This window comes from Notolepis coatsorum (assembly GCF_963971535.1).
Source record: "Notolepis coatsorum genome assembly, chromosome: 17".
In the NCBI taxonomy this organism is placed as follows: Eukaryota; Metazoa; Chordata; class Actinopteri; order Aulopiformes; family Paralepididae; genus Notolepis; species Notolepis coatsorum.
The window spans coordinates 13,326,763-13,350,502 of record NC_140181.1 but is presented as its reverse complement, the minus strand read 5'-3'; the positions used below and the strand labels follow the sequence as shown (position 1 = coordinate 13,350,502).

At 46.2% G+C, this 23,740-nt stretch overlaps 1 protein-coding gene across 2 annotated transcripts in view; it reads right to left on the bottom strand.

Moving 5' to 3' along the window:
• Positions 1-23,740, bottom strand: part of flna (filamin A, alpha (actin binding protein 280)) — a 161,371-nt gene that overhangs the window by 68,192 nt on the left and 69,439 nt on the right. For both annotated transcript variants that reach the window (XM_084332810.1, XM_084332809.1), the window contains exons 4-17: positions 21,580-21,677; positions 20,392-20,539; positions 19,578-19,696; positions 19,030-19,107; positions 15,453-15,615; positions 14,357-14,557; positions 10,615-10,752; positions 8,205-8,331; positions 6,568-6,704; positions 5,333-5,529; positions 4,795-4,908; positions 3,193-3,336; positions 2,410-2,533; positions 847-1,007 (exon numbers count right to left, since the gene is read on the bottom strand). In XM_084332810.1, the coding sequence (XP_084188936.1) occupies positions 847-1,007; positions 2,410-2,533; positions 3,193-3,336; positions 4,795-4,908; positions 5,333-5,529; positions 6,568-6,704; positions 8,205-8,331; positions 10,615-10,752; positions 14,357-14,557; positions 15,453-15,615; positions 19,030-19,107; positions 19,578-19,696; positions 20,392-20,539; positions 21,580-21,677 (1,949 nt within the window). The remainder of the gene's footprint in view (positions 1-846; positions 1,008-2,409; positions 2,534-3,192; positions 3,337-4,794; positions 4,909-5,332; positions 5,530-6,567; positions 6,705-8,204; positions 8,332-10,614; positions 10,753-14,356; positions 14,558-15,452; positions 15,616-19,029; positions 19,108-19,577; positions 19,697-20,391; positions 20,540-21,579; positions 21,678-23,740) is intronic.

Below are 23,740 nucleotides of genomic sequence, written 5' to 3'. Positions count from 1 at the left end.
TCATTAGCGAAAACTAGACAAAAACAAAAAAGACAAAATTGAGACTAACACTGACTAAGACTAAAATGCTCGACATTTAGTTGACTAAAACTGACTAAACGAAAAATGTATGCAGATGACTAAATATGATGAAAAAGGAGCACTTGACACATGACTAAGACTAAAACTAAAATGAAAATAGCTGCCAAAATGAACACTGCCTTGGTGAAGAGGCAACTGCAGGAAACCTAGCATGTCTTCTTTATGGTATGGGAGGAACCAGGGCTCTCATGTATCAATGCTGCGTACGCACAGACATGTGCATAAAACATGCGTACGATATTTTTTTTTTACATTTTTATTATTATTATCTTTTTTCCCCTTCTTTTTCCGTTTTTCTCCCCTCCCAATGTTATTCGTTATGCCAATTCCCAATCCCCTTCCTGGTTGTTGCGCACTCTACCCCCTACCGTCGGTCTGGGAGGGCGGAGACTATCGCATGCTTCCTCCGACACATGTGTAGCCAGCCCACCGCTTCTTTTCACCTGGCAGCGCGGACTCTCACTGGGGAGAGTGTAACGTGTGGAAGGTCACACTACCTCTCCCAGATCCTTCCCTTGCTGTGCAGGCGCCCCGACCGAACTGTAGGAGTCGCTGTTTACAACGACCAGGACCCACCCACGCCGGGCTTCCCACCCGCTAACACTGCCAATCGTGTTAGTATGGACGGTCGGCCAAGCCGGAGGAGGCACCACAGCCGGATTCGATCCCACTGGCTCTGTGGTGGTAGACAGATGCTTAGTCCGCTGCGCTACCCGGCCGCCCACGCCTACGATAATTTCTAAGCTAAAAGTTAAAAACACGCACCTGGTCGGCGAACAGAACCATGATGGTGTAGCTCCCGGCACCAGGGGGTGTGTATTTAACCGTGAAGGTGTCGTTGTCGTTCCTGATGATGTCAAAGTCGATGTCGGCCTCCGCCGGTCCGACCACGCCAGGGGCGCACTTGATCCCGATGCTGATGTCACCTGGGGGGTGGGGGGGGGGACACTCATTAAAAAAGGAGCTGTAAGTGGTGTACATGTTAAAATAATCTCTACATTCTGACAGCCATCACTGATACAGAGTGTCTGGTCAGTAACATGGGTCTGACAGCCATCACTGATATAATAGAGTGTCTGGTCAGTAACATGGGTTTGACAGCCATCACTGATATAGAGTGTCTGGTCAGTAACATGGGTCTCACAGCCATCACTGATACAGAGTGTCTGGTCAGTAACATGGGTCTCACAGCCATCACTGATATAGAGTGTCTGGTCAGTAACATGGGTCTCACAGCCATCACTGATATAGAGTGTCTGGTCAGTAACATGGGTCTGACAGCCATCACTGATACAGAGTGTCTGGTCAGTAACATGGGTCTGACAGCCATCACTGATACAGAGTGTCTGGTCAGTAACATGGGTCTGACAACCATCACTGATACAGAGTGTCTGGTCAGTAACATGGGTCTGACAGCCATCACTGATACAGAGTGTCTGGTCAGTAACATGGGTCTGACAGCCATCACTGATATAGAGTGTCTGGTCAGTAACATGGGTCTGACAGCCATCACTGATATAGAGTGTCTGTCTGGTCAGTAACATGGGTCTGACAGCCATCACTGATACAGAGTGTCTGGTCAGTAACATGGGTGACGGGTCTGACAGCCATCACTGATATAGAGTGTCTGGTCAGTAACATGGGTCTGACAGCCATCACTGATACAGAGTGTCTGGTCAGTAACATGGGTCTCACAGCCATCACTGATACAGAGTGTCTGGTCAGTAACATGGGTCTGACAGCCATCACTGATATAGAGTGTCTGGTCAGTAACATGGGTCTGACAGCCATCACTGATATAGAGTGTCTGGTCAGTAACATGGGTCTGACAGCCATCACTGATACAGAGTGTCTGGTCAGTAACATGGGTCTGACAGCCATCACTGATACAGAGTGTCTGGTCAGTAACATGGGTCTGACAGCCATCACTAATATAGAGTGTCTGGTCAGTAACATGGGTCTGACAGCCATCACTGATACAGAGTGTCTGGTCAGTAACATGGGTCTGACAGCCATCACTGATACAGAGTGTCTGGTCAGTAACATGGGTCTGACAGCCATCACTGATACAGAGTGTCTGGTCAGTAACATGGGTCTGACAGCCATCACTGATACAGAGTGTCTGGTCAGTAACATGGGTCTGACAGCCATCACTGATACAGAGTGTCTGGTCAGTAACATGGGTCTGACAGCCATCACTGATACAGAGTGTCTGGTCAGTAACATGGGTCTGACAGCCATCACTGATACAGAGTGTCTGGTCAGTAACATGGGTCTGACAGCCATCACTGATACAGTGTCTGGTCAGTAACATGGTCTCTCTCTCACCTTGCCCAGCCTCAGCACAGTCCACAGTGAAGTACGTTGGCTCAAAGGCCTTCAGGCCCGTCTTGGCCACGCCGGGTCCAGACACCTTCACCTTGTTCGGGTGACAGCCGGCTCCCACAGTCATCTGGAGCCAGAAGGGACAGTTAAACAAGGTTTGTGTGCGTGTGTGTATTGTATGTGTGTGTGAATGTGTGTGTGTGTGTGTGTGTGTGTGTGTGTAACTGTTAAGGCTGTCCCTGAAGCCCGTTTTTGGGATTCGAACTTCGTCAGGGTTTTTCGAACGGACGTTCAAACCTTCGTTTTTAATCTTTTTTTTTTAATAAATATCCTCAAACTAAATCCTCAATTTGAATAGTGATTAATCTGATTAAATGAGTTATTTTTTTTATTAAATCAACTTTCTTTAGTGAATATAGTGTAGCCTAATCTTTATCTGCAACTGTGAAGAAAAACCCCATTGGTTTAAACAATGAATAGACACATAAAAAAAGTATATATATATATATATATATATATATATATATATATATATATATAAAAACTATTTATTTTTATAAACATTTTTAAATTCAAATGTTGATTTAGAATTCGAATGCCAACGTAACGAACAAAGGTCCGAACGTTTTGGGCTCAGCCCTAGTGTGTGTGTGTAAGTGTGTGTGTGTGTGCGTGTAAGTGTGTGTGTGTGTGTGCGTGTAACTCCCCTCCCAAAAACAGGCTTCGGGGACAGCCTTAGTGTGTGTGTGTGTGTGTGTGTGTCTCCCCCTCTCCCCGTGCGCTCACCCTGAAGGGGCTGTCTGGGATGTTGACGGCGCCCCAGGAGACCATGACGGTGTGCTTGAGGGGCTTGCGGGGGGTGTAGGTACAGGTGTACGTCCCGTTGCCGTGGTCCTTCACCTGGACGTCCAGCGGGGTGCCGTCCCCGTCCTACACACAGGAAGTACACACAGGAAGTACACACTTCACACCAGTTCCCTGTACGGACCTTCAGATGGTTCAAGAGGAGAGGAGGAGGAGAGGGTGACCCTGTTCGCCGTTTACAAACGTACCGTGTTAGAGCCAATCAGCAACACCAGCTGAGTCACGTGGCTACAAACATACCGAGTTGGAGCCAATCAGCAACACCCACCGAGTCACGTGACTACAAACATACCGTGTTGGAGCCAATCGGCAACACCGACCGAGTCACGTGACTAAGTTGCCCCGAACGCCTATATTCGAATACCAACCGTTTTGTGCGTTTTGCGAATCCGATTGGCCACTGACGTTTCTGGTCATGTGACATGTGCACCAATCGTGTGACGGCAAGTTCTTTCGACGGTTAAGCTTAGGCACTCTTTCGAAGTTGGTTAAGGTTAGAGTTTGTCTTAGAGCATGGCGATAGAACACCAGCCCCGATTCCAAACTCTAACCATAACCAACTTCGAAAGAGTCGCCTAAGCTTAACCGGTGATAAACTAGGCGTTAGGTAGTTTGCAGGCTGTTCGACGCGGAAATGGGCAAAGACGCAGCTCGTCACACGATTGGGCGCACATGTCACATGACCAGAAACGTCAGTGGCCAATCAGATTTGCAAAACGCACAAAACCGTTGGTATTCGAATAGACGCGCCCCGGACCTGCGCAAGCTGCTGCGCTAAAAAGAATACGACGGGGCTCAGGCGGCTAGGTGGTGTAGTGGACAAGTCACTCGCCACCAGTGTGGAGACGCTAGGATTCGCGTGTTCGAATCCAGCTCTCCACATTGTTTTTCAGTTTGGCTGGTCGTCCGCAGTAATACACATTGGCCGTATTACGGGGAGGGAAAACTGAAGGGTGGGGATCGAACGTTGTGAACAAGCGACTCCTACAAGTCGGTTGGTGCGCCTGCGCAGTAGAATCAGGAAGTGTCGGGGGCAGCGTGAGCCTCCCACGCGTTACTCCTCGACACTGAGAGGTCGAGCTGCGCAGGTGAAAAGATGCGACTGCTGTTACCTCAAGTACCGGAGGGGACTTGTGCTATGTATGACTTAGTCCACATTGCAGCCGGCTTGTGGGAGGCAAGAAACAGCGTTCGTGACAGGGGAGGGTTGAATTGGATGATACGAAATTGGGATGGGAGAAAAATGGAAAATGGGAGAAAAAGTGGATCAAAAAAAAAAAAAGAATACGACGGGGCTCTATGGAGAAACCATGACACTCCTCCGACTAAAAGTCGTTTCAAACGAAAACGTCTGGATGTAATTTCAGATCAGCATTTCTGAGAGCGTTTCACCTTTTACATTATCTAGCTTTGGCATGGATTGATTGTTTAGAGATCGCTAGCATGGCTAACAAATGCAAATATATTACATTATATTATATTGACGTACACAGCGACCATGTCGATAGAGCAACACACACGTACCTGAGCCACCACCTTCAGAGGGGCTTTGCCTCCTAGTTTGGCGTCGACCGTGAACTCCGTTTGTTTGCCGACAGCCAAACCACTGCTCTGCAAGCCGGGACCGTAGGCCTTCACCTGGGAGAGAAACACAAGTCTGTTCAAATACCTTCACCTGGGAACACAAGTCTATTTAAATACCTTCACCTGGGAACACAAGTCTATTTAAATGGACATATATGATGGAGCAACGTTCTTTCTCTGATAAGAGAATTTAAAAAAGGATCAATACTTTCTAAACATTCTATTGAAATGAAGTCTGCCATTGACCTATATTAATGCTACAGCTCCGTACGTGCATCCGATTAGCACCATTACAGAGTACAGTACTAGTTTAACCACCTGTACATTGTATATTATTACTGTTGCACTTTACTGTTACATTTGCACTCTGGTTGGATGTCGAACTTATTTTCGTCGTACTGTACTTGTGCTGCATGACGACAATACATTTGAATCTGAGTGAGTGAGTGAGTGAGTGAGTGAGTGAGTGACTGAGTACCTTGTCAGGATAGAAGTCCTTGCCCGGTGCGTTGACGATCTCCGCCATGTAGGGCGAGTGCTGGATGTCCTCGTTGTTGCAGAGCACGTGCACCGCGTACTCGCCCGCCTCCGTGGGCCAGTAGCGCACGTCGCACGAGCCGTCGCCCTTGTCGTCGCACTCGATCTTGGCCTGAGAGGGGCCCTCCACGGAGAAGCCTGGGGGGACACGGGGGTCAGGTGGAGCCTCTAGAGCGGACGACGTTCTCACAAAAAAAGCGTGGCCCTCGGAAAACGTTCGGGGGCAGCCCCCCCGCCATGACCCTTTCACTGCCACACTACAGAAGGTTAACCCTTTACTATCACACTACATACAGACGGTTACCGGTTACAGTCGGTGGAGTGATGGTAAAGGGTTAACCTTCTGTAGTGTGTGGCAGTGAAAGAGTCAACCTGCTGTTGTTGTGTGGCAGTGAAAGGGTTAACCTTGTATGTATTGTCGCAGTGAAAGGGTTAAAGTGTAAGTGTGTTAATATTTGGTCTGGTTCCAGTTCCAGTTTACTTGCTACTACCTAAAACCAATGCAGCAATGAAAACTGTGTTATATAGAGCCATGTCATATTGGAATAAACTGCCAGTACATCTTACACAGATAACCAGTAAGATACGTTTTAAAAATAATTTGAAAACAGCATTGAGAGAAAAAGAAATTAGTTTACACTGTGTAGTGTACACTGTAAAGATATGACTGTCTGAGAGTTTAATCCCTTTTATTGTATTTTCTGTGATCTGATACTCCGTTTACTGTAATGCTATTTTGAATTATTTGTATATGTAGGAATATCTTTTTAAATGTATGCTACTATAATGTTATGTATGTATGTATGTATGTACAGTTTTGTTGTGTGTGGACCCCAGGAAGACTAGTTGTTGCTGCGGTGATGACGAATGGGGATCCGTAATAAAAGATAAAGATAAAGTGTAAGTGTGTTATATTTGATCTGGTTCCAGGGTTAGGGTCACACAGTACTTTGCTTCTAAGAAGGTCAAAGTGCACGGGGCCGTCAGCATTCCTGGAGGAATCTCAATTTCATAACAGTTCAATAAAGGAAATCTAAACTGCAACAGTTTTCTGTGTAAATTGCTGAGAGAACAGTCTCAGTGAAATGATAAAAAACAAGAAATAATACTAATAAAAGCAGGTTCTTGTTCCCACGTCGACCTTTGACCCCCCCCCCCCCCCCCGGTGCCACTCACCCAGCGTGCCGACGTTGTCCCCGACGGCCTCCACCACGAAGTCAGCTGACTTCCCGACGACGCCCCCCTCCAGTCCGGGGCCCCAGGCCCTCACCTTCTGGGCTGAGGCCTCCACCCCGATCTTCACCTCGATGGGACTGCAGGACAGAACCAGACTCAGTGACTGATGACTACTGCTAGTGTGTCCGAGTTGCTCATTTCTTGCACGTGTGTGGAATGGAATTTTGGAACCCATTCTAGTGACTGGCTGGTCCTTAACCTCTTCAACCACGACAGGACCAGTACCGGTCCCGAAATGACATCTGGTCATAAATCAATATTTTTTAGACTGTTGTATAAAAGTTGTAATTTTAATTTCAAACGTATTCAAATCACTAACATGTCACAACAGAATGTAGAATGTATATTATTATTATTATTATTATCAATACGTTAGTTTAGCAATAGGTTAAAAGTGTCATTAGATAGATTTAACTTTTCGATTTGGTGAAGTCTATTCCGAGAGGGCAACCATTTTGGAAATTTTGAACCATGGGAATTGTAGTCTTTTTGTGGCCATTTTGTAGCAGAGTTCCACAGATATCGTTCTGCGTTTAACGTTTTTAAAACTACACTTCCTGGAAGATTTTATGGGGTTCAAGGTTCAGAGTTCTGTATGAATTATTTCAATAACTGTTAATTTTCGGGATAATAAGCCACAAAAGGTAACGTTTTTGACAAATATTGAAAGGCTTTCAAGTTTCTCTTCCCTATTGTTAACATGTAGGAACAATTAGATCTGAAATTAGTTTCAAAACGGTTGCACTGTGGGGAAAATAAAAAAGTACAGTAGATTACAGTAGATTTCATTATCTGTTCTTATGCACGCCTGGTGATACTAAATCCAAATTGAACTCGGGCATTTGAAAGATAATATATGTATATATATATAAATGTGCGAATTGGCTATAATAAGGTAATTTATAAGCCTCCTATTCTATAATAATATTTCAAATTGCATTGGTCCGGATGAGAGAATTCAGTACTGTATCTACAGAACCTTCTGTTTAATAATCTTCCCATTATTAATTTCCTTCGATTTTTTGTACAGATGATCGCAAGAAGGTACTGAACCAGATCAGTGGCAGTTTTTAATGTTTGGTCATTACCATCATGGTGTTATTCACTGTCAAAGATGCAAAGAAAAATCATAATCATCATATTCTCCTTTGTTTCATCACAATTTAAGCAAGCCTAGTAATAGACACAATATTTCTGACACTGTGAATACATTCCCTGAGGTCCATAGATGTCCCTAGATACCAAGAATATGCAAATGAGTCTTGTAGAAGTGGCGCAATGTTCCATTTGTATATTTTAGGTGGATTTTCAGAACCTATTCCACAGGTGGAACAGGTTAAGGTCCCCTGAGTTTGCTCTGAACAGGGTAAATCTACATGTTGCTATGATGCCGCTCTAAGCTCATGGAATGAACTCCAAATAGTCCTTAAAGCTTGAGATTCTCTCCTCTGTTTGCAGAGTTTAAAACCTTGATCTCCAACCTTTGTCCATCAAGTTGTACGCGTCTTCATTTAATTGTTATCCTTGTTGTCTTATTGTTATGGTTTTATATGCGTGCGGTGTGGAGGGAGGCGTACCTGCGTGGGATGTGCTGTCCTCCCCAGGTGATGGTGACGATGTAGGTACCGACGGTGGTGGGGTAGTAATCAAAGCCATAGACTCCGTCTCCTAGATCCTTCCTTTTACACGGCTCCTCAAGACCCTCTGCAAATACACACATCAGCAACACACACACACACACATCAGCAACACACATACACACATCAGCAACACACATACACACATCAGCAACATACATACACACATCAGCAACATACATACACACATCAGCAACACACACACGGCAACGCCTCTACTTCCTTAGGCGCCTAGGGAAGTAAAAAATGAGTCAGAAGATCCTCAAGATTTAGTTTAGAGAGAACAGAGATGCTACGTTTAGAGAGGTTTGTAGAGAACAGAGACACTACGTTTAGAGAGGTTTGTAGAGAACAGAGACACTACGTTTAGAGAGGTTTGTAGAGAACAGAGAGGCTACGTTTAGAGAGGTTTGTAGAGAACAGAGACGCTACGTTTAGAAAGGTTTGTAGAGAACAGAGACACTACGTTTAGAGGTTTGTAGAGAACAGAGAGGCTACGTTTAGAGAGGTTTGTAGAGAACAGAGATGCTACGTTTAGAGAGGTTTGTAGAGAACAGAGACACTACGTTTAGAGGTTTGTAGAGAACAGAGAGGCTACGTTTAGAGAGGTTTGTAGAGAACAGAGACACCACGTTTAGAGAGGTTTGTAGAGAACAGAGACACTACGTTTGTAGAGAACAGAGACACTACGTTTAGAGAGGTTTGTAGAGAACAGAGATGCTACGTTTAGAGAGGTTTGTAGAGAACAGAGACGCTACGTTTGTAGAGAACAGAGACGCTACGTTTAGAGAGGTTTGTAGAGAACAGAGACACTACGTTTAGAGAGGTTTGTAGAGAACAGAGATGCTACGTTTAGAGAGGTTTGTAGAGAACAGAGACACTACGTTTAGAGAGGTTTGTAGAGAACAGAGACACTACGTTTAGAGAGGTTTGTAGAGAACAGAGACACCACGTTTAGAGAGGTTTGTAGAGAACAGAGACACTACGTTTAGAGGTTTGTAGAGAACAGAGAGGCTACGTTTAGAGAGGTTTGTAGAGAACAGAGACACTACGTTTAGAGAGGTTTGTAGAGAACAGAGACACTACGTTTAGAGAGGTTTGTAGAGAACAGAGACGCTACGTTTGTAGAGAACAGAGACACTATGTTTAGAGAGGTTTGTAGAGAACAGAGATGCTACGTTTAGAGAGGTTTGTAGAGAACAGAGGCGCTACGTTTAGAGAGGTTTGTAGAGAACAGAGATGCTACGTTTAGAGAGGTTTGTAGAGAACAGAGACGCTACGTTTGTAGAGAACAGAGACACTACGTTTAGAGAGGTTTGTAGAGAACAGAGACACTACGTTTAGAGAGGTTTGTAGAGAACAGAGACGCTACGTTTAGAGAGGTTTGTAGAGAACAGAGACGCTACGTTTAGAGAGGTTTGTAGAGAACAGAGACACTACGTTTAGAGAGGTTTGTAGAGAACAGAGACACCACGTTTAGAGAGGTTTGTAGAGAACAGAGACACTACGTTTAGAGAGGTTTGTAGAGAACAGAGACGCTACGTTTAGAGAGGTTTGTAGAGAACAGAGACGCTACGTTTAGAGAGGTTTGTAGAGAACAGAGACACCACGTTTAGAGAGGTTTGTAGAGAACAGAGACACTACGTTTAGAGAGGTTTGTAGAGAACAGAGACGCTACGTTTAGAGAGGTTTGTAGAGAACAGAGATGCTACGTTTAGAGAGGTTTGTAGAGAACAGAGATGCTACGTTTAGAGAGGTTTGTAGAGAACAGAGACATTACGTTTAGAGAGGTTTGTAGAGAACAGAGATGCTACGTTTAGAGAGGTTTGTAGAGAACAGAGACGCTACGTTTAGAGAGGTTTGTAGAGAACAGAGACGCTACGTTTAGAGAGGTTTGTAGAGAACAGAGACACTACGTTTAGAGAGGTTTGTAGAGAACAGAGACACTATGTTTAGAGAGGTTTGTAGAGAACAGAGACACTACGTTTAGAGAGGTTTGTAGAGAACAGAGACACTACGTTTAGAGAGGTTTGTAGAGACCAGGGGTGGTGTTTGTAGAGAACAGAGGTGGTGTTTAGAGAGGTTTGTAGAGACCAGGGGTGGTGTTTGTAGAGAACAGAGGTGGTGTTTAGAGAGAACAGAGAGGCTACGTTTAGAGAGGTTTGTAGAGACCAGGGGTGGTGTTTGTAGAGAACAGAGAGGCTACGTTTAGAGAGGTTTGTAGAGACCAGGGGTGGTGTTTGTAGAGAACAGAGGTGGTGTTTAGAGAGGTTTGTAGAGACCAGGGGTGGTGTTTGTAGAGACCAGGGGTGGTGTTTGTAGAGAACAGGGGGACCGCTAGGAGACTCACTGGGGCCCTTGATGGTGACCTTCAGCTCGCCGGTGCCGGCTCCCTTAGTGAAGACCCTGAAGTCTGCCGTCTCCTTCACCCTCAAGCCCTTGGGCTGCAGGCCACGCCCCTTAGCCGTGCACAGGGTGGGGTTACACGCTGCAGAGAGAGAGGGAGAGAGAGACACACACACACACAGAGATGGATGAGAGAGAGAGAGAGAGAACAGAGAGAAAGAGAAAAATTGGAGGCAGAGGAAGAAAACAGAGTCCGATATTAATATTAATATGACTCCAAAATGAAGACCATATGTGATAACTGCGGTTTGAAGGAATGAGGTGTGGGATGAATGAAATAAAAAACAAAACAATTCCCGTCTAAAAGCCACTTGGAAAGATTTCAACGCCTTTCAGCCCCCCCCCTCCCCCTCCCTCCCCCTCCTTCCTGTCCCACAAATCCCGAGTGTGGGTTCATACTATAGACGGGCTTGGGAGGAAGTGAGGGCTTTATCTCCACAGGAAGCGGGGTGGCCCGCACACTGCCCGATTAGCGGTGTATAAAAAAAATATAGGACCCACTGAGTCACTGTCGGCTGCCCCTGCGTGCGAGCCCAGGAAACCCCACAGGAGCAGAGGGACACACAAGCTAGGCTACTGTGCCGTTAGCGCCTCAAAGCATATTCACAGAATAGATCAAATTCAATGCGTTTTTGCTGCCAATTCAGTTTCGATGGTGGTGTCCGTGTGTACATCTCTTCAGGAGGAGGGAGTTTCTTGAAAACTAATAAACTGCAACTTCGGCAAAAACCCTTCCATGTGTGCGAAAAGTTGGATGAATCACGGATGAATCTATCCGCAGCGTGGAAGAAAATGTATTTGAATGTGGATGTGTAACACATTACTAATATGGAGATGGTACTGGTGATGTTTGAGTCAGTCTGGGGTTTAAGCTTTAGATGACACACAACACACACCGTCTAAAGACACACACACACACCTACCTACAGGGGGAGATTAGTCACACAAGTAAAGTCATGTGATGTGATTCAGCACAAAGACGCACATATACCGGTACACAGTATGTTAGAATGTGGTATATTATGGTGTGGCAATTGCACATTTAGTCAACCACGTGCGCACACACACACAACACACACACAACACACAACACACAAATAGTGGGTACCCAAGAGAGCTCCCAGGAAACAGGAAATGAAGCAGAAGGAAGAAGCTGCTCCAGAGAGAGAAGAGATACCAACAGGGCTCTGAGAGAGAGAAGGAGGGGGGGGGGGGGAGAGAGGGAGGGGAGGAGAGAGAAGGAGGGGGGGAGAGAGGGAGGGGAGGAGAGAGGGAGGGGGGAGAGGAGAGAGGGAGGGGGGAGAGGAGAGAGGGAGGGGGGGGAGAGGGAGGGAGGGGGAGAGAGGGAGGAGAGTAGGACAGGGAGGAGAGAGGGGGGAGAGAGGGAGGGGGAGGACAGGGAGGAGGAGAGAGGGATGAGGAGGAGAGGGGAGGTTGTTGAGGAAAAAAAGAGAAGACATAACAGTACAGTAGCAGAAGACGACAAGATTCAAAAAGTCGAAACAGAAAATGTATAATTCCCCCCCCCCCCCCAATTTATCATAAATTACCCTCTTTTCAGACCTTGTTTCCCCCATCACACCTCTAATACATATCTCTCTAGAAGATGTTCCCTGTGTTAACACTTCCTCTGGTCAGCCCTCCTTCCAGTTTGCTGCTCCCAGCAGTTGGAACGAGATGCAAAAGAAAAAAGGACAAACTGACCTGCTCACTAATTTTTTTTATCCACTTTTTCTCCTTATTTTTCTCCCATCCCAATTTCGCTGTTTCCAATTCTCCCCTCCCCTGTCTTGAACGTTGCTAGACTATGCCTCCCACTGGTCGGTTGTAGGGAGGATAGAAGCCTTGCATCACGTGTCCCTTCCGGTACACGAGGAGGCAGCCTGTCACATCTTTTCACCTGCCAGCGCGGACTCTCATTGGCGAGGTGTAACGTGTGGGAGGCTCACACTACCCCCGCCATTTCCTGTCTCTGCTGTGCCACCCAGCCGCACCGACCCGCTCACTACTTTTCTTTTTTTGATCCACTTTTTCTCCCATTTTCTATATTTTCTCCCATCCCAATTTCGTATCATCCAATTCAACCCTCCCCTGTCACGGACGCCGTTTCTTGCCTCCCACAAGCCGGCTGCAATGTGGACTAAGTCATACATAGCACAAGTCCCCTCCGGTACTTGAGGTAACAGCAGTCGCATCTTTTCACCTGCGCAGCTCTATCTCTCAGTGGCGAGGAGTAACGCGTGGGAGGCTCACGCTGCCCCCGACACTTCCTGATTCTACTGCGCAGGCGCACCAACCGACCTGTAGGAGTCGCTGTCCACAACGCCCGATCCCCACCCATCAGTTTCCCACCCCCTAATACGGCCAATGTGTATTAGTACGGACGACCAGCTAAACTGAAAGCAAATGTGGAGCGCTGGGCTCGAACAGGCAAGCCCAGCGTCTCCAGATTTCGTGGCGAGCGCCTTGCCCACTACGCCACGTAGCCGCCCCCCCGCTCACTACTTTTAAGACTATCACAGAGTTGTTTACATCACCTGCAACGGTCACCCGGCCTTTTAACACATTCGGGGCCATTGGGATTACTCTATGAGGCCAGCTTTTCATTACACGTTTTCACTGTGCATGAGGTTGTTTGTAGAGCTAAATCTATATTTTATATTATTGCTATGTGTCCATTGTCATTGTCAATTGACAGTATAAACCTTCCCTTCAATATGCCATAAAGAAATAATTTTTTCATCAATACGTTCCCGCTTTATAGCGTCGTGAATATGAACTTTATCGGAATGGTCTGGGGTAATTCCTGCAAAGCTAGTTATAGGGCGATAAGCTAATAACGTTAAATGGCGTTTTGGCCCTACATGAGCTAGAGTTAAAAATCAAAATGCATATGATCGGTATCATGTTCCACCATGAATGCATGAAAGGGCGGGGGAAGTCGTTTCTGATTATTGATTACCAATAACGGCATTCGTTATTGCAACATCATACGCTGACTGGGTGGATGGCTATGAGAACAAGGCCCGATCAGGCTGAAATTGACGTCAAATCGCTCTTACCTGTGGCCGGTTGGATTCCAAAAAGAATTTCCCAGTTATTTGATCGCCATCTGGTAGATCGATATGTCCATTGGCTGATGCTATATTCCTTTACTGCATACTGAATTCGGCGTCGCAAAAAGTATTCCAGGCGATCTGGTGAAGCCATAGCTGTAGGCTAACAGAAAAGCTAACCCGGAGTGGAAAAAAAAGTGACACCCGGTCTGCAACAGGGGAAACTGCATTCTCGAGACAGCGCCAATACCAGGAGCTGGCCGGTACTGCACTTTCGGAGTCCCAATATGCCTTTTCCAGCCAAAATACAGCTCTGTGACATCGAGTAGGATATTAAAATGGAATAAAAGCAAAAGAGAGTTTACCACGTATATATACACGTGGTTGGCCTTCAAAGGATTGTGCCCAATCACGTATATATACATGTGGTTAACTGTGATCTATCTGTTCTGCTTCATGTATTACAGACCTTGTAATTGTATCTGGTTGTTTGTTGTGTGTTTTAATCACTTCCCTTACCTCTGTGATGCACGTTATCATCAGTCTCTTTTCTATTTTATAAAAAAAAATTGTCCCCTTCCACAGTTGTCCTCTGGATTAGATAAAAGGTTAAAGGTTGCGTGTCCTCACCCTCTCCCACGCTGACGGTGAACGGGCTCTTGCTGATAGCGCCCCCGGCGAAGGTCACGTACACGGTGTGCTGGCCCTCCAGCGCCGGCTTGTAGGAGCAGCGGTGGCTGCTGTTGCCCTTGTCCTCAACGCTGCACTCAACAGTGTTCTTCTTACCGGCAGGATCCATGATCACCACCTCCACCTCCCCCACACCAGCACCTGGGAGGGAGGGGGGAGGGAGAGGAGAGAGAGAGGGAGAGGCGGGAGAGGAGGATGAAGGTAGAGGTGTGGAAGAGAGCGAGGGGAGGGAGAGGAGGATGAAGGTAGAGGTGTGGAAGAGAGCGAGGGGAGGGAGAGAAGGTGGGGAGGGAGAGGAGGATGAAGGTAGAGGTGTGGAAGAGAGCGAGGGGAGGGAGAGGAGGATGAAGGTAGAGGTGTGGAAGAGAGAGAGGGGAGGGAGAGAAGGTGGGGAGGGAGAGGATGATGAAGGTAGAGGTGTGGAAGAGAGCAAGGGGAGGGAGAAGGTGGGGAGGGAGAGGAGGATGAAGGTAGAGGTGTGGAAGAGAGCAAGGGGAGGAGGGAGAGGAGGTGGGGAGGGAGAGGAGGGTGAAGGTAGAGGTGTGGAAGAGAGCGAGGGGAGGAGGGAGAGGAGGTGGGGAGGGAGAGGAGGGTGAAGGTAGAGGTGTGGAAGAGAGCGAGGGGAGGAGGGAGAGAAGGTGGGGAGGGAGAGGAGGGTGAAGGTAGAGGTGTGGAAGAGAGCGAGGGGAGATGGGAGAGGAGGTGGGGAGGGAGAGGAGGGTGAAGGTAGAGGTGTGGAAGAGAGCGAGGGGAGGAGGGAGAGGAGGTGGGGAGGGAGAGGAGGATGAAGGTAGAGGTGTGGAAGAGAGCGAGGGGAGGGAGGGGAAGAGGGCGAGAAGGATGAAGGTAGAGATGTGGAAAAGGTAAGAGGAGGAGGGAGAGAGCGAGGGGAGGGAGGGGTGAAAGTAAAGAAGGAAGACAAAGGGAGGAGGAACGACAAAGGAATTAGCGACAATAACATAATTATTATAAATGGTATGATATTAAGTTATAAAACCACACGGGACCGCCTGGCTCGACGCGGCCACCACTGTACCTGCGGTGTAGACGTCGAAGTAGGTGGCCTTGTTGGCGATGTTCCCCGAGGCCTCCAGGCCGGGCCCCTGGGCGGTGGCCTTGCTGGAGTCCCCCTGGGCCATGCCCACCTCCACCTCGAAGGGGCTCTTGTTGATGTGCTGCCCGGCGAACAGCACCGTCACCTGGGGAGAGAGGGAGGCCACCGCGTCAACACCACCGTGCACCCCGACCCTGCACCCCGACACTTCCTGTTTGGCAGGACTTCAGACAATTCTATTCAAAATGGGTTCATATATCCGATTTCGAAATGTGCCTTCAAAATAAAAAGCACAGAAATGTTATGCTTTTATTTTGAAGGCAAAACCGCTGAAAACAGGAAGTCCCGTTTCATTTCACTTGTGTATGCTTGACAGACCTTTGCTACCCAAATGGTCCACCCCTGCGCCACTAGAGGATCGTGGGATAAAACCCTTGGGAAGAGTCCAACAAGCTGTAGTCCCCATCACTGAGAAGGGAGTCCTTAACACTTTGAGTGCCAACGACGAGAATTCTCGTTATTTCATGCCAACGACGAGAAATCTCGTTATTAATCATTATTTTTTTTATTAGCGATTTCCATTCATTTTTCATCAATCTAGCCACACGTTACCACTGGGACTCTCTCTGAGCTCGAACAGGGAAAATACCGCCCCCTATCGTCTCCCGGATGATAATGCACCCTTTGGATTGGACTGAATGAAAACACATGGGGAAAAGAAAATCCGGAATCCACATTTTACTTGTCAGGCATGTAATACGAGCCGATTGCAGTCTTTGTGGTCCCTCAGGTGGAATATGTGTTTCGAGCACCCAGCGTTGGATCAATAAACGCGATCGATATTTGGAATGGCGATCAGGAATTGGAATAATCTTTTTGGAGAACATCTGATCTGAGGTAAGGAATCTATTTTACCAGTCTTGGGGTAATCAGAGCTTTTTTCACAGATATATCAACGTGGGCCCTATATGTGTATGCGTGTGTGTGCTGATCAATCAGGAAATAAGATAATGGATTTTTCAGCCCGTTTCTCTAGCGTGCATAAGTACACATATACTATCGATAATCTAGCGTTTATTTGAAAACAATTCATAAATAGGCCCAAAAATGACAACGTTTTTTGTGTATTCCTGCAGAATCTCTTTTTTCTGAAAATTTCCAAAAACGAGCGTTTTTCAAAATGGTATAAAACGGAAATGTACCGATGAAGAAACAATCCGTTTCGACAATGTTGACTGCAAGCAAGTCATTGATAAGCGACGGGCGTATTAGACACATAGCCATAATTTAAGATATAGTTTATGCGTTCGCAAATGTGCTCGCCCTCTCATTGAATAGAGCGCTGGCACTCAAGCGCTAAATCGTGCTCCCCCTGCTGCCCTTCAAGGTGTTTAATGTATGAAGGGACTCCTTAAAGACGAGGTGTTTAATGTATGAAGGGAGTCCTTAAAGACGAGGTGTTTAATGTATGAAGGAACTCCTTAAAGACTATGTTTAATGTATGAACATTAAACACTATACACAGACTTGGCTGACAGGAGGAGCACGTTCAGTGCTAGACTAACACTCCCAAGATGTAGCACTGAACGGCACAGGAAGTCCTTCATTCCGACAGCCATCAGACTTTACACTGCATCACTGAACACAGAGTGACAGTTACCATCTTCCTGGACTTTTACTTTTAAAACAACATTGTTCAATTTTATACTAGAATGTATATACATAACATACGAAATGTGAATCGCGGACCGTACTTTATTATTATTATTATTATTATTATCTTATTCTGAGGCTTATTTTATTCTTTGGCCATTTTCTTTGTTATTCTTATTCGTGCCTTTGTTCTGTCTACCTAAATATTTACTGTGAGTGATTTGTAGTGTTTCCCTCGGGATGATTAAAGTATTTCTATTCTATTCTATTCTATGAAGGGACTCCTTAAAGACAAGGGCCCTCATTCATCAACGTGACGTGGAAAATGTTCTATTTCCACACGTAAGCACAGAATTTAGAATCAGTGCACGCACAGAAATATTGGGATTCATCAACCGTGCGTACACAGGTCCTATGCTCCTCCGTGTTGATGAATACCACTTTGTTCTACCGTCAATGCTCGTGCATGATTATCCATATATGGTCATGAAAGTGATGAAACACCCCCCATGGGATGTGAAATAATGGACTGACCCGAGCGGAACTCTGAGAAACTTCACAGAGATTGTTCACTGCTGTCGAACCAAGAAGACACAACGCATGTTATGGGATAAATAAAAGGCGGACTTGTAAACGGTGATGTCAGATATCAACGGCTCCCTAAGACCATTGCTGCAATTCTGCCTGGACAGCTCAAAAAACTAATAAAGACCGTTCGTTGACCACTGTTTGGCGTTGGTTGTGTGTCATTATAACCGTGCTGTAATATGAATGCCTTTATTAGTTGTGTTCGATTGGCTATATGATTTTTAGAGGCATCTATTTTGTTGTCGGTATTACCGACAACAAAATAGATGCCTCTAAAGATCATATACTATTAGGTAGCCTATATGGATTACATATAATAGCAGCCATAGCCTACATTATGCAACAGTAACTTGCGCATACCAGTGTATGCGACGGACCAGTGTATACCTTATATCATATCATATTCATATAATAGTTTACTCCATCAGCATACCAGCATGTAATATGTTCTTTGTTAGAACTCAACTCGTTATTATTTTGCACATAGATTGCAGAAATACGGGAACGTTTTGATTTACATTAAAAGGCTTTGACATTGTAAAACTAAATACGTGGAATTCTGTAAGCATAATACAAGTCATATCACCCACACGATATGCTCTGTGTCCAGAGCATGTATGCTTTTCATTCATTTAAGACACATTATTGCAAGGGTTTTGTAATACACATACACCCTGGTGTCATTGCAATGCGTTTCTTTATTATTTCTTATACAGTAAAAAGGGGGAAGAACACTATATCGTGGGTGTTCATATGACTTGTATTCTGCTTACAGCTTCGAAATTCCACTTGTTTCGTTTAACGTAAAGCCTTTTAAATATAATCAAAACGTTCCCGTGTTTCTGCGGTCTGTGCGCAAAATAATAACGAGTTGAGCTACGCGGAGCGCAGTCAGTCAGTACACCCCGTATATTCCGATAACGCTATATAAACCATGCTGCATTCATTCTGAGAGAAAGATCTATTATTCCAAATGCTATTTATAGGGTTTTGACCATAATTACACTACTGTTGCTATTTTACAATGAACTATAATGAATTACGGTTCATACAGAACATGCCAGTGTTGAAACTAATGCACAGAAGCTCATTTCCTTGTTGTAATAATATATTCTACCACTGGGCGTCAGCTAAGTGTGCTCCGAGCTGTGCGTAGACATAAGCACGGAGTCAAGTTCAAGTTGAAATTGATGAATCCCACTCTTTGCTTAGAAATGGTCGTACGCACAGGTTAAGCACAAATCTGTGCGTAAGACACGTTGATGAATGAGGGCCCAGGTGTTTAATGTATGAAGGGACTCTGGCCTTGTCGTCTTACCTTGTGCATGCCAGTGACTTTGGGGATGTAGTACACAGAGAAGGTACGGTTCTTATCGTTGTTGCCCGTCACTTTGCCCTGAGAGAGAGAGAGAGACAGAGAGAGAGACAGAGAGACAGAGAGACAGAGAGAGAGACAGAGAGAGAGAGAGAGAGACAGAGAGACAGAGAGAGAGAGTCACAGACAGCCAAACACACGGCACAGAGTAGGTCATGTTGTTGACAGTAGTTTCAAGTGTGTACAAACTTAGTAGTAGTAGCAGAGTGTGTGTCTCTGTGTGCGTCTGTTGTACCCCCCCCCAGACAGTGTGTGTGTCTGTGTGTATCTGCTGCACCTCCTGTGTGTGTGTGTGTGTGTGTGTGTGTGTGTCTCTCTGTTGCACCTCCTCTCTGTGTGTGTGTGTGTGTGTCTCTGGTACACCTCCTCTGTGTGTGTGTGTGTGTGTGTGTGTGTCTCTGTGTTTGTGTGTCTGTGTGTATCTGCTGCACCTCCTCTGTGTGTGTGTGTGTGTGTGTGTGTGTGTGTCTCTCTATGTGTCTCTGCTGCACCTCCTCTCTGTGACCAGCAGGGTCCTCCACGTAAATCAGCACGTCTCCCATTCCAGCGCTGATGGTTTCCACCGTGAAGTTTGCCTTCTTCATCACCACGTTGCCGACGGGCTCCACACCTGAGGAGAGTGTTTTTGGTTCATGTTTTATGGTAAAAAAAAGTGCCTAGTTCCTGCTGTACCGGCCAAGTCCTGTCTCTTTAAATGAAAATATGTCTCCCGTCTCTTTAAATGAAAATATGGCTCCCGTCTCTTTAAATGAAAATATGTCTCCCGTCTCTTTAAATGAAAATATGTCTCCCGTCTCTTTAAATGAAAATATGGCTCCCGTCTCTTTAAATGAAAATATGTCTCCCGTCTCTTTAAATGAAAATGTGCCATTTTCTCCACTGTGCTGCAGCACTTCCTGGTCCAGGAAATTCAGATCAAACTGTAAAACTGTGCATTGCAGATCAGATCCAAATCGTACATCTTATTTCTAAGCCTGAAGAAACAGTAGTTTAGTAAACATAAAAAAAAACTGGCATTCTAGCAAGAAAGGCTGGACTTACAAACGAGGCGTTTCAAGCACCTGTAATTACAATTACAATTACATGCGCCTCCAACTATATGATCACACTGCAAGGCGGGTGCCACTTGCAACTAGAAACACCAGGGACAACGATGGGAATAAATCCTGGACTTTTCGTTCCATCCCTGACAAGGCGAATACAAATGTTAATCGTCAATGTTGTAATATGTTTTTTGTCAATAAATCTAATTTAATTAAAAAAATCAAGGTGAGGGGACATCTATGTGTGACTGCGTGAGTGTACCTGGTCCGTAGGCCCGGGCCTTCTTGGGGTTGAGTTTGGGGCGCAGGGGGGCGCCAGGCTTCAGCTTGGCCTTGGGGAACTGGGACAGGTAGGTCATGACGGAATGTTCGTCCACGTTGGGGTCGACAATCTCCTCTGGGGTTATCACCTAGGAGACGAACACAAACAAACTCTCATCATCACCTAGGAGACGAACACAAACAAAGTCTTACGGACTAAATAACTGAGTGTAAACTGGGTGTTTTGACTGATGCCATATTAAAGTGGGTGAAAAGTGGGTGAAAAGTGGGCTGATTTAATGGGCGCCAGGTTACCGGGGGAGCGCTTAGCAACATTTGGGATTTCGGAAGCAAACGGCAGTAATACAAGTTTCCTCAAGAAGCGGAAACCGCCCGTGACCACAGTGCCAACTGTCGCCATGGCAACCTGCCAGCTGCATGCCAACCAGACACCGTGACACACCAGCACGTCGATGCTGATAACCAAGAATGGAAAATGTTGCGGTGACCAAGTTGACATTTGCTTTTGGTAACAATAGAGGTTTTTTTAAAGGGTTGACATATCAATGAGACTCGAGCCTGGGACTTGATCAGGGTTGGGTCACATTTAGGTTATTTTGGTGAGGATAGGGTCAGGGCAGGGTCAGGTCAGGTACCGGAGGGATATTTACATTTACATTTAGTCATTTAGCTGAACGCTTTTATCCAAAGTGACTTACAAGTTCTGTACGACAAGTCATCAGGAAGGGCACAACTCAAATCAGCTGAGTAACAATGTTCATCAAAGTGTTGGAGTGCTACAGTGTAGGTTAGTATATTAGGACAAGTGCATGACAGCAAGGTTAGTTAGGGTTCGATTTTTTTCTTCTTCTTTCTTTTTAATTTCAGATAATGATTGAAGAAGTGAGTCTTTAGTCGACGGCGAAAGATTGGACGGGTGTCGACTGTCCTAACTGGGGTGGGTAGTTTGTTCCACCATTGTGGGGCAAGGACCGAGAAAAGGAGACTTCTCTTTGATGACCCTCCCGGAGCTCGGATAGGAGTGGGCCTGAGGCGGCCTGAAGATGCAGAGCGTAGGAGTCTTTAGGGTGTGTCGTTAGAGACCATTGACCGGATAGTTAGGTTAGTGAGGATTAGGGTCAGGGCAGGGTCAGGGTCAGAGGTCAGGGCAGGGTCAGAGGGCAGGTACCTGGGGGATGCCCAGCCAGTCGTCAGCTTGCTGCATGGCCTCACGGGCGTTGTCCACCGGCTTGGTCTGGTCCCACTGGTCCCAGTCAGGACACAGGCCTAGAGGACGGAGAGGACAGAGTCAGAGACAAACTGACAGACACACATTTGTACACAGCAAGTTTACTGCAACACACAGACACTTCCCACCGGCATTTCATTCAATGCATGAGAAAGCTGCTTTAGACGTCATTATTAACAAACACGGGAGTTTCAAGGAATGCAGTCCCCCAGGCCGTAGCAACAGAATCTCCTTGACAACACGTTTGATAAAAAAGAGAACATCTAGATGGACTTCAACCTTTTATCACAGAGACACCGAGTGCTACGTCTGTAACGGAGCCAAGGCTCCTCCGACTGCCCGCCTGGCTCCCGGCCGCGTTACGGTGTCGAGTCGACCATGACGTACTGTGGGAAACATGATCCTCCTCCTTTCAACCGTCAACTAATGGGGCCTAATCAGCTGCTCTGTGGCACAACTGCTGCTGCTGCTGCTAGACCTCTAGCCTCCTGACGGCTCCCCGACTTCATCCCCTTAGCCGTCCCCGCGCTCCTTCACTATCAAACAGGGTAACGAGGAGGTTATTATGTCATAAGTCTCCCCCTCCCCTCCCTCCCCTGCCCTTATCTCTCACTCCAGCTCGTTAAGGAGCCACAGGTATGCCAGACATTTAGGGCATGTAAACAGAAACCTCTCAGTCCTCCTCCTCTCCTGGCCCCCCCCCCCTCCTTCCCGTTTAGCAGCTCCATAATGAGGCCGGCCCACTCCTCCTCCTCCTCCTCCTCCTCCCCCTCCTCTCACTTCACCTGCTGCAGGTTGTGCTCCGACTTTCTCTCTCTCTAATAGATGGTATTACTCACTTCAGCTTCCTCTTTGACCTTAAAGAGCAGGTCAACAGCTGTCAATTAGGGTCGTTCAGAGTGTTCCCACTCACGCACACACACCCCCTCCTACACAAGCCCACACATGCACACAACACACACACACCCCCTCCTACACAAGCCCACACATGCACACAACACACGCACACACACCCTCCTACACAAGCCCACACATGCACACGCACACACACCCCCTCCTACACAAGCCCACACATGCACACAACACACACACCCTCCTACACACGCACAACAGAGCCATCCTATACCCCTACACTACTCAAACACTCATTAACACACACACACACACGCCCATGAATGCACACAGCACCAGGGCCCTCATTTTATCAATAATGCGTAGAAAGTGTTCTATTTTCGTTCTTACGCAAGGAATTTAGAATGTCTCTACGCACAAAAAAATTATCGGGATTTATCAACCGTGTGCGTGCACAGGTCGTACGCACACTCCATGTTGATGAATACCATTGTTCTTACCGTCTATGCTCGTGCATGATTAACCATATGGTAATGAAACCCCCCCCATGGGATGTGAAATAATGGACTGAGCCGAGCGAACTATGAGGAAACTTCACAGAGAGCGAGATTGATCACGGAGGTCTAACCAACCAACATACAGCCGTTGTGAACAATCTTATTTGGAAACATGACACACAGAATAATAGTATTTACTTAGTTTATTTATTAAATTTTATTATTTTATTTTAAACAATATTTAATCGTATGATTATAGATATTTTTTAGAGAATAAATAAATCCAATGAAGTTGTCAATTTCACAGACAACTCCGCTGAGGAGGAGGGAGCGTGTAGACTATATCTTCGGTGCCAAGGATGTTGACTGACCCCAGTCCTGCTACAGAACCAGCACATTGACAGAAATAAATGACAAGCTGACCCGACATTAAGCACTGTGAGAGAAAACGGTGCTTTTTCAATGTATGTGATGTATAGATTGGGGAGAGATGACAGCTAAAACGGTGGTAACGAAATGTGCATGGTTCGCTTTAGAAAACGGTGATAGAAGAAGAGGCAGTAGCCAGCACTGCAGAATGTTTAGCAGCCAGCCCAATGTTTTGCATTCCTTGGAAGAACACAGATAAGAGCAAGTGTACTGTAGGCCCAGAGCGAGGGAGAGGGGTGACCTCTTTAATGCAACAGTAGAGAAACGTTTTGAAGTGTGTGTAAAGGTTAAACGCAGTTGTCATGACAACACGTCGCATGACA